The following is an 11,470-nucleotide window of genomic DNA, read 5'->3' on the forward strand; positions in this document are numbered from 1 at the left end:
TTTCAGACATGGATAGTCATGATTTGTCAGCTGAGCTGTTTTTTTATTCAAACAGTGATCACGTTACACTGGGTGCAGTAATACATTCTCAATATACAGCATTATATATATATATATATAATGTACATGGGGAGAGAAAGGAGAAATCAATCGGGGTTAAGATCTGACCACATGCTCACAATCTCTCTGTCCCTACTGGTCGACCTCTTACAGGTCAAACTGGTCATCACCTGCTTACATAATGTCAACCCAGTTGAAAAAAACACTGCATTCAGGTTACTGACAAAAAGTTCAAGGGGAGTGCTTGTAACCATACCTATGTAGTCATATGCCATTCAAATTTGTCCTTAGTTTTATACTGTGGACAAACACATTTCTGATGAAAAGACAAAATCATATAGTCCATATTAATTTCATACAACACTCCAAACTTAAAACCTTTTGTTGGCCCCACAGTCACTTCAAACCTGCAACCAGTGGATAACCTAAGTGCCTCACACTTCGATTGCTGTACACTGTAAACGCATCTAATCTTCATGCCGTTCATTCTTCTTGTGGTGTAATAAAACACATGCACAAAATGTCATTAACACAGTGTTTAAATCAGCCTGTCTGCATGCCACCTGATGTAGTTTTTACATGTCTGAGCCAAAAGCATTCACATTTCCATTGCAAATCCCAATGTGCTATCCTTTAAGCTGTTCTCTTCAACATACAATTCACTCTCTTCAGACCCAGAGGATATGGAGAAATCCTGCCGCAATTCACAGGTGTTTCACTGGATACAAAAGGGAGTATGGTAAAGAAGTTACCAGCAAGTAAAAATAATAAAAAAGTCTATAAATATAGGCATATAATGCTAACTTTCAGAGTAGTGTCAGCAGCACTAGTAAGTCCCAAAAAAGGAAGTTCTTCTCACTATCAAACTCCATGACAACAGATCAAAAATAAGTCACCAGGTGTCTAGCTGCTTGCTTGTTTTTTTGTTCTGTCTGTTCTCACAGTGTTGGCCCTCTCAAGGGAGAAGAAGGTTTTTTGTCATGCATCATCCCCCTGATAAGAAATTGTTCATGTATATTCGGATTTGCGGATGTAGTTGGAAGGCACGTAGCCCTGCCGGCCCCCCGCCTCCCCCAGCCACCACTCATTGTTGCCGTTCATGTCCTGGAACTCCAGTATACGGACGCGCTGATTGGCCGAGATGCTCAGTTCATTTGCGCAACGGGCACTGAAGGAGTAGAGAGCGTAGTAAATCTGAAAAAAATTAAAATAAACAAAAATCTCTGTTAGTTTATGGTTTGCTTTCAGTTTTTATACACTTTTCTGTCAATATGAAAAAAAAAAATACTTGTCTATCCTCGTTTTGATACTGGAAATGAGCTGGTGCATTTCAGATGATAAACACAAAATACATCACAGTGGTCAAACAATCTCACCTGATGACCATCGAGTTCACTCTCAGGTTCTGGTTCTGGCTCCGGTTCCGGTTCAATGTATTCATCTCGGCCGTAAGCAGACTTCCTCTGGCTGCTACTATCTCCATTTCTCCACTGGTATGAACCGCTGCCTGTGTCTGCTTGGCCATACCTTTGAGAGCCATTGTTTCTGTGTGAAGAACAAGAGTCCGTCTCCGACAGGTCCGATAGGTCCTTGTGGCCGGTCGGGTTTGCTTGGCTCACGTCAAACGAGTCTCTGTGATTGCCTGAATGCCGGTAGGAGGGGTCCGTGTCTTTGTGTCTCTGGTACGTTTGGTCTGACAATTCCCTATGATTTGAGGGATTTCTGGGTGAGGAGTTTATGGAGTTGCTCTGGCTGGCGGAGTTAGGATTAGGCGCATCTCTGTGATGGCTCCTGCGGGAGGAGGCAGAGTCCAGCGAGGGGTGTGGCGAGGAATGGCTTTGGGGCTGCGTCGCGGAAAAGCTGACGGTGGCCGTTTCCTGGTTAAAGGTCAGCGTGCTGTTGCTGTTCTGGCGGGAGAAAACAGGGGAGGAGCCACCGTAGCCTGACTCATTGGACGACTGGCTCTCAATGGACACGTCCGATTGGCTCCTGCGTGGGTTGTAGGGTTTGAGAAAGGAGCTGTACACAAAGCCCTTGGTGACTGCAAAAAGAAGAAATGGAAATAGATCACATCGCTGCATCAGACATTTTTACCAACCTCTTTCCAGGTTCAGATATCAATGGACTGAACTTCACTGATCCAGAAGTTAACACAACTTACTCGACGACTTGCTTGCCTGGTTATTTGGTTGACCGATCAAGCAGTGGATTCAGTTTTTGTGTGATCATCATTGGTCAATATTTATTATGCTTTGGCACCATATCACTACTTCCCACGCAAACCCAGTTTATCTATCAGGTCTAGGAGTCCAGATTACCCACCTCCGTTATCAATTAACCAGCGATTGTGGCTACCCATGGGATCCTGCTGCTTGATAACGCCTATGATATCTCCCTCCAGCACAGACACGTCCAGATCCTGAGCTGCATTGAAGTTCCTCTCGGCCTGGAAGAGTTTCTCAGGGCCGTAGCGAGCCAGAAGCCCCGCACGCTGCTCATCTGTCTGCAAGGTGCTATTGGGCTGAAAGAGGCATAAGGACGTGGCTCATGGTTAGATCACGTTCATAACTGGGTGTACAGTGCTGAAAATCTTCATAATTATCAAAATATGAGAATCAAAGTTGAGGTAGATGTGGAATGAGAATTCAACTCACAGGTCCTTGCAGTTGCTTCTTGGAGGTCTGCTTCTCGAGAGTCTTCTTCTCGAAGGGCTTGCGTGTGGAGGTGGCAGGAGGCAGGTTCTCCGGACAGAAGCTGAAGCTCTGCAGAAGCTGGAGAACCCGACCATACTCCTCTTGGAACAGAGCCACCAGGTTGCCCTCTGTGCCACCGATGCCAGAAAACTGGAGACAGAGGGAGAGAAAAGTGTCTGCGTTAATAATGGAATGCGGCAGTTTCAGAAGCGAGCATCTAGATTAGGAATAGAAAAGTGAATTGTTTTAACCGGCATATACACTGTCAGTCAAAAATTTGGACACACCTGATCGAATGTAATGTTTTTCAAGCTTAAATGCTCTAAATGTCTTAGACAAATATAAATAGTGAAGTTGATGCCTATGTATGAATTTCTTTCCAAAGCCTTTGCCTTTCCATCAAGGCTGAAGGGTGGCTACATTAAAGAATCTAAGATAGTTTTGATTTGTTTAACACTTTTTTGGTCGCTGCATAATTCCATTTGTGTCATTTCATAGTTTTGATGTCTTTACTACTATTCTAAAATGTGGAAAATAGTAAAATAAATAAAAATGTGGTGTGTCCAAACTTTTGACAGTGTAGTACACAGCACACACATGAAGGATTTCATTCATACATGCACATGTGACCCAATGTCCAGTTTCACCCACTCACAGCCTACAACACCCCCATAAACAAAACACACACTCACAACCTGCAGGAGGGGCTGCAGCTCTCCCAGTGTCATCTTCATGAAGTCCTTCTGGGCTTGAGCGAAGGCCCTCACACAGCCGGTGAACAGCTCCTCGGCCGCGCAGTGGAACTTGGGAAGCTCGTCCAGGAGCTGGGCGTTGAGCGCCTCGTAGTTGTTGCGCGCCGCCTGCAGCTCGTCTTGGACGCGGCGGTCCTTAAGCCGCTCGGCGCGCTCCTTGCAGTTGTCGTAGTCCAGCAGCTTGTCGAAGCGCTTTTGGATGAGTTTGTGGGGCCCGGCGAACATGAGGAGGAGCTGAGTGAGCGGGTTGATGACTAAGGCCTCTGTGCGCTCCTTCTGCTCAGGGAAACAGAGGGGGGGTGTTTGGTGGTAAGAATGTTGTCAGAATGTTGTACAAAAACTTAGAGATATAGAACACTATGTGCATGCACTGAAGTAATATTTTATATATAATATCTAAAAAAGGATAATTTTGCACAACTATTACATCATCAAACTGAAGCTAAGCAGAGGAAGAGGACTTACAAACTGTGTGAACTGCTTGTCGCTGATGCTGCGGTGGGCTCTCTGGAAGCGCTCGGGGTCCAGCACACTGCGCTCTGTGTAGATGTCACAGAAACTGATGGCTGCCAGGACCTTCACAGATGCCGATTCCTATAGAGCAGAGATGTATTTTTTTCCCCATTAGCACAAATTAAAACACTACAAAAATACATTACAAAATATATGCATCAAATACATTTACTGGAATATATGAGTATTAAATATATTAATGTTAGGATAGTAGTGTGTAGGGTAATTTAGGATAAACCAGTGTGTGATAATTCTAATTTCTTCACAATGATCGATAGTTAGGTTTTATACTGAACTGACTTTTGAAGTTTTCATTTGATAGTAAAAGTTATTGTTTCTGTTTACAGATGAGGATTATTGGATTATCAGATGTGTGTAATATCTGTGCAAAGCAAAGAGAATGATAATGGTAATATATCACAGATGATTCAGGTGCTCCTACCCGTATATGCTGCAGGTACAAGGAAATGTCCCTGATAAAAGACTTAATGAGTCTCTCTTGCAGCCTGAACTTCTTTTCAGACTCGTCAAACGCTTCATCTTTGATCTGAGAAAAAGACGGAAGACAAAGACAGAGATAAGTACCAACACATTTTCATTCACAACAATCAGGAGGAGTTTAATGCCTCTTCCTGTAGCCTTCATGTAAACTCCCACTTAGGTTATAAAATTAGCTACCTGGGGTGATATTCCCGTGAGGTGCTTGAGGTGGCTGCTGACTCGGTTGGACTTTTTGATGATGGAGTGCATGCTCAGCTTGGAGATCTTGTCAATCAACGTATCCTCGTCCCCCTTCCTGTACTTCACCACTGTGGACAGCAGAGGGAAAACTTGAGGCAGGGAACCCAGTCAACACACTTATTTCCAGAGACAAATCTAGCGGACAACTTTAACACATATACACACACACAACATCACGTCAATCCTCTTTCTCCTTTCCTCCCTCCTTACTATTGATCCATTCACAAATCTAGTCATCTATGGATCAACTACCCACCCCGCCACCCAACCCATTAAGAAATCCCCACCAATCCCAACTCACTTAAACCCACTGCAGACTGTGCAACTCTGATCGTCTTTTGTGTTTATTGCATGTCAGCTTGTGCAACGGGACCCAAGTACAAATCTTGATATCAGCCTTGTCAGACTGTGCAAGATGCAGCCGATTCTATCATCATACTGTGTGTACTGTATGTCGTCCGATGCCTTTCTTGACATGTTTATTAATCACATCTGTACCTGTAAGCCATCATTGCTGGCCATGTCTCAGTGTAATAGAGTTAAAACCAAAACTTGAACACCAGCCAGGCTAAAAAACTTGAAAAGCAAAACTTATGAAACTGACAGAACTTTTTCGGAGGCTAAAATTCAACACGGGAACTTCATCGCCCCTCTCTGACCTTGTCACACTCAACAACAATGATTCAACACGGCATGAAACTTTTGTCTAGGACAGTATAAAATCGGCCAGTGAGTGAGGGGCTTTACCCAGATCCTTCCTGCGCTTGTACTCGTTGATGTTCACGTTGATCTCCTTGACGGCCTGCACGGCCTGGGTCAGCTGTGCCCGGTCATGGTGGCTCTCGGGCGTCGCTCCCAGCAGCTCCATCAGCAGCAGCGGGTAGCGCATCACCCGCTGCACCGGCTTGATCAGGAAGGAGCCGAGGTTGATGTAATTCGTCTTCCCCCTGAAAGAGAGAGAGAGGGAGAGAGGGTGGAGGATGGAGAGAAGGCAGCGACAGAGAGAGAGAAAAGGAGGAGCTTGAGCAAAATATACTGTCAAGAATCAGACACAAACCCAACAGGCATCCACTGCTTTTGACAATGACACCCTCATCCCAAGTTCACTCCACACATGCCTCTCCCTCATGTGCTGCCAGCTCCATGACTGTATGACCCCATGATATGTAGCCATCAGCCCAAGAAAGCACACACACACACTCTGATGATGACACATATAGTTTTTGGGAGACAGCATGAGAACAGGGATGGCACAATATGAAAAAAAAAAATGCATTGATTTGCTTAGTTTTAATGCAATCTAGAGCACACAACAGCTCAAATAGCTCAACTCCAAACTGAGTGAGTTCATTTGGAATCTAAAACAAATCAAATTGGGTAATTTATGATTGTTTTCATAAATTACCCAAATTATTTGATTTGATTAATGTTCTATAGAAGCTAACTGCATTCATCTTGAAAAAAAAAACAATTACCAGATTTTCTCGTAATAATGATATGTTTTCTCATAATTAATCTTTAAGAAAAGGCTAAAGACCCAGCTCTTTAGCGAACACCTTCTCACCTGATGGACTGTGTAATCTATAAATAAATAAATAAAATCTTTATCTGCCTCTTTGCACTCTATCCTGTCTATGCACTGCCTCACAGCACTGCCTCGTAGCACCTATGTCCTGTTGGACCAGAGCTTAGCTTTATGGCACTTACTCTCGTTGTTCTCTCCTGACTAGATCTTTGCTTGTGTTGTATTAAAATCTCATATGTACGTTGCTTTGGATAAAAGCGTCTGCCAAATGGGAAATTGTAATTGTAATTATGAGATAATTTTGCATTATTATGAACAAAGAATCACAAGGCTCAAGTCAGTTTCTGATTCGCAACTTCTTATTTGTTAGGAAAATTTAAGCGGAAACTTAATCCGCTTCTAACCCTGTAAAACATGTCAATACACACATTTTTCACTTCAGCTATGCAGAACATCCTGAGTGTGTTGACATGTTTTACAGGATTAAAGCGAGCGAGAAAAGATCTGATAACAAGAAAAATTTAGTAGTTATGAGAATAGATCTCATTCTTACAAGAAAACCTGTTGAAATCATTTTGTTTCCAAGATGAATGCAATATGCTTCTGTATCTGCTTCTAAATGATGGCTTTTCAAATAATATTGACTATAACCTTAACTGTATATTGCTATTGCTGCTTTGCTCCATTAGATGGCATTAGATACAGTAAATGTTTTCCAGGACCAACAACAATCTCTTTGTTGATCCTGGGGGAGCTGGGGAAGGGAAGGTCAATAATGTAATAATATAATGTATTACATAGTATTATTTCTCATCACAAAAATAGTATACACACATGCACATGCAAACACAAGCAACAACAGATTATGACAGAGGCTGGAGTCTATCTCAATCCAGGGAAGGAAATTGAAATGGCCTTGCGTAGCGGCACAGCTTTCTTTCACCGTCACACTCAGCAAAACACTTTGGTTTTTTAGCTCTAAAAAAGTGAACACACATGCACACAGGTTGTTTCCAGCGGGGTTAGTGAGCCATAGGCATGCGGTCAGATGATTCTCATGCTGGAAAACATAACAACACTCGTTAAGGAGACTTACCACTCTCGATACACGGCCCTGTTGTGGGGAAGGAGGGAAAGAAGGAGAAAAGATGACAGAAACAGGATTTATGAGCCTATGACCTGATGACATCTTTCATAAATAAAGTTTGTTTGTTTGCCTACAAGGTGTCAAGGAGGCCTTTACACCTTTGACAGCGTTACACCACCACTATTAAATGAACATAACGTTACTTATGTGCCTATACAGGTTCAGTATGTTGCCAAATGGCAGAAAACTTCAGGTTGTATTTCAACTAAATCCAAAGAATCTGACCAGAACCCTGCAGAGTTAATAAAAGACTCGAGCCCACAGCAGCTGGGGTTGTTATGGTTTCATTTAGTGAGCGCTCTCTTAAACCTGGCCAGGGGCCGAACGCAGAGGTAAAAGTTCTGTCAAGGAGATCGGCTGGCACTTGCAGTCTCGAGAAGGGCAGTCACATGTCCCTGTGCTGAGGCTGATAGCGACTGCACACACATGACCTGTGGTAAGCTTAGTAGGTGTATATATTACAACAGACACATACACACCCTTTAGAATAGACTATTATATTGTCCTGTTAAGGTTGGCAACACTTAGCTGGTACACAAAGTGACTAAAAAAACAGCACTTCAAAAGAAAAAAAATGAACCTGACTAAAAACAACTTCATGTCAACAAGGGACAGACAATGTAGGCATTATTCTATACTTCAAGCTGTATATTGTCCTTTCGCTGTAAAGGAGATTTGTTCTTGGAACCAGAGCCCTTCTTGTTTCCAAGGCTTCCGGATTATCAAAGCCTTGTGTTTACCTTCAAACAAAGACGGACGACTATATTTTCCAGAACAAGTGTCTAAACACAGCAGTGTTAGCTCAAGTGCCTGAGTCACTGGTGAGAGACGGTGAAACCAGACAGGTGAAACCAGGTAGGGCACATTCTTCGGCCGCTCCACATTACTGAGATGTACTGAGATACAACGAGAAGCGGCCCACACACAGCAGGGGTACGAAATAGTAAGGTCTCTTTGTCCTTCAAGGGAAATGAGACATTTTAAGCACAAAAATGTTGAATAAAACGTCTTATTTCAGACAAAGTATCGTTTGCGTGTATACATGTGATGTGACTGTACTTCTCTCCCATAACTTGCCCACGCGTCCAAGTTCAAAGTCTGCTACCAAACCTATCATAAATTAACACCATGTGAATATGAGCCAACAGGAAAGCCTAGCCCGAAACTCCACAGTATCATGTCTGTTTTCTTCATTTTTACTGCGAAGACAGAAAATCAGAACGTCCTAAATGTCCACAGAAGTTTCTATCCAATAGAAAATAATTACACAACTCCAAAAGCCGACAACCCATTTAAACCAAGTGTGCCACTGCCACCCAGTTACTTTTTTGAAAAGGGTCTGATCCAGAGATACAGTAACAATAAAGTTTCCATTACCTTTCCACTTAATGAACTCTACAAACAATAAATGATCAACAGGTTTTTACAGTTAATGTTTAACTTAGCAAACTGTATATTTGTATTAGAAGCTACTCGCTCGTTTGTTTTCATGCTTTTACACACACACATACACACTCACAGAGCATATTTCTAGCCACTCACATGCACAGGGGTGAATAATATGTTTTTAAGTCACACACACAAGTCAACGATGGGATCATAAAACGTAGGAACCCATTTTCCAGACGTGTTCTTTCTCCAGGTCTGCGTGGTTCCACAGCTACTCACCTCAGTTTCTCCAGACACTCCAGCACATGCCGCTGGATGTTTTCATCCTTCTCATAGCTCTCCAGGAGAGAGATGGCATCATCGTGGTTCTGGCAGTAGATCTTGTAGACCTCCTCCAGCTCTGACTTGAAGTCCAGAAATACCTTTCCTGAGAGGACAGAGCAAAGAAATGGTACTCAAAATGGGGAACAGGAAAGAAAAAGGGATAGGTTCTAACTCTTACAAAAATCACAAAAAATCCATCAGAAACAGTGTAGAGCTGCAACGATTAATCGATTAATCGATTAGTTGTCAACTATTAAATTAATCGCCAACTATTTTGATAATCGATTAATCAGTTTGAGTAATTTTTTAAGAAAAATAAGTCAAAATTCTCTGATTCCAGCTTCTTAAATGTGAATATTTTCTGGTTTCTTTACTCCTCTATGACAGTAAACTGAATATCTTTGGGTTGTGGAAAAAAAAGACATTTGAGGACGTCATCTTGGACTTTGGGAAACACTGATCGACATTTTTCACTATTTTCTGACATTTTATAGACCAAACAACTAATCGATTAATCGAGAAAATAATCGACAGATTAATCGACAATGAAAATAATCGTTAGTTGCAGCCCTAAAACAGTGTCAGATCCACTATAAACACAATATCGGGGGCAATATTTTTCAACTGACCAATGGTTTTTAACTTGGGTGCCGCCAACTGATGGCTGAAATAAATTTGAAGAAGGCAAGCTATCACATTCTCATATCACATTCTCAACATGCACCATATCTAGATCGATATTTGGGAATCCGTTTTCAAAAGAACATCAAGACTTTGTGGAAAGTATCTGCCTCTGTGGTGACATTCAAGTTACTGTTAAGACCAGAAAACAATAAATCAAGCTTAATAAAGCTTAACTTTGGCATAACTTCATATCCTTCAGCCTACACCCTGTAGTGCTGATGCTTTTCAAAACATGTTCAAAGTCTCACCCAATAAAATGTTATTGGCTGGCTGTTTGAGTTGAAATTCCCCTGCTTGAATGTACAGTGCAAGGTGTAGGGTGCAATGCTGTGTGTAAGTGGGTGGTAGGTAAAACCATTATTTCACAGGACATCTACTGTATATATGAGTCTGTTAAGAACTGCTTCCTTACCAGTAGAGTCTGTGTCCTGCAGTGTCTTAAACAGGCGCTGTGACAGGTCAATCACAGAGCTGATGTTGCCGAAGAGGCCGTCAAAGTCCACATTCTGCACCTTTAAGGCAGGTCGATGGAAAGTGTTAAGGCATCGGACAAAGTTCCTCTGTTCTGTTTACTGAGATACGCACAACACAAAACCAAAACCACTTCATTCTTCTATTCCTACTTCAGTGGTACTCAGCCTTTCCTCTATCTTCTCCCTGCCTCTACTCAATTCAATTCAATTTTCAATTCAATGTGCTTTATTGGCATGAAAGTTCACAGACAATATTGCCAAAGCATCAAGATGAATATCAGTCTAGGTGTGTGCATGTGTGTGAGAGAGTCAGTGCCTGGACAGAGGAACTGGGCTGCTGCGTGTTCAGCTCCCATACTCAGAGCCTCCATCGCAGAGTGAGGATCAGTAAACTATGTGAAGGAATTAATGTTTGTTGGTAACAAGGGTTACACACATTTTATATGCAGTATACAGTAACATTCAAAGAGAAAAATATCAAATATGTGGGGTTTCAAGATATTGAGAGATTAAGATTATATTAATAAAAAAAGAAAAATGAAATAAATAAATGACTAAATACATACAATAAAATAAAAGTGTATTGGTTACTCTCTCTGTCTGTCTCTCTGAAGTAGCTGTTTCTGTTGGAGCTACTGGGTGATCTCCTTCAAAAGCATCTGAGATCTACTCTACCTTATAAGTCCTAAAAGATACAAATAGCACAAACACTGCGTTCTCTTTTGTAGCACAAGGAATAAAATCCTCTGAAATTGTTAGTTCTTAATAAAAACGTAAAAACGTCCATTTTTCCTTGGAACTGCTCAACAATCTCTTCCAACACATCTTGAGGTCCTATTCTCATCTAAATGGTCTGACTCAGCTACTATCTGCTGTACTTGTAGGGCGATCATGACATCTCTTCACCTGTTTGCGTTGCAGCGGCTGGATGATCTCCTTGACGCACATCTGCAGGTCTTTGATGTAGTCCTTCTCAGTCTGCAGCAGCTCCTCGATGACCTTCTCCCTCTTCTCCAGCATCCTCAGCTCGGGATCCTCGGTGCCGCCGGTGGTGATGGGGGTCGAGTCTGGGGTAGACTCCAAGGGTTTGGGTTGGGACGACAGGAGGGTCATCTCTGGAAAGACAGGAAAGGGGTCAGATTTGGCTCTGTCACTGGGTGATGAATGGA

General features: G+C 42.3%; 1 protein-coding gene across 1 annotated transcript; it reads right to left on the minus strand.

Moving 5' to 3' along the window:
• Nucleotides 1-21: 21 nt before the first annotated feature.
• Nucleotides 22-11,414, minus strand: LOC139652688 (dynamin-binding protein-like). The gene is made up of 13 exons (XM_071529849.1): nt 11,208-11,414; nt 10,241-10,340; nt 9,100-9,247; nt 7,381-7,398; nt 5,507-5,706; nt 4,697-4,827; nt 4,461-4,565; nt 3,971-4,099; nt 3,449-3,781; nt 2,715-2,903; nt 2,383-2,581; nt 1,437-2,101; nt 22-1,254 (listed from the first exon to the last, which is right to left on the minus strand). The coding sequence occupies exons 1-13, from the start codon at nt 11,412-11,414 to the stop codon at nt 1,069-1,071; spliced, it is 2,610 nt and encodes an 869-aa protein (XP_071385950.1). The 3' UTR covers nt 22-1,068.
• Between the last annotated feature and the right edge of the window lie 56 nt (nt 11,415-11,470).

The sequence above is a fragment of the Centroberyx affinis genome, unplaced genomic scaffold (assembly GCF_046629955.1).
Source record: "Centroberyx affinis isolate AG114_WGS23_722 - 3 ecotype Tasmania unplaced genomic scaffold, CSIRO-AGI_Caff_v1 ptg001843l_1, whole genome shotgun sequence".
NCBI lineage: Eukaryota > Metazoa > Chordata > Actinopteri > Beryciformes > Berycidae > Centroberyx > Centroberyx affinis.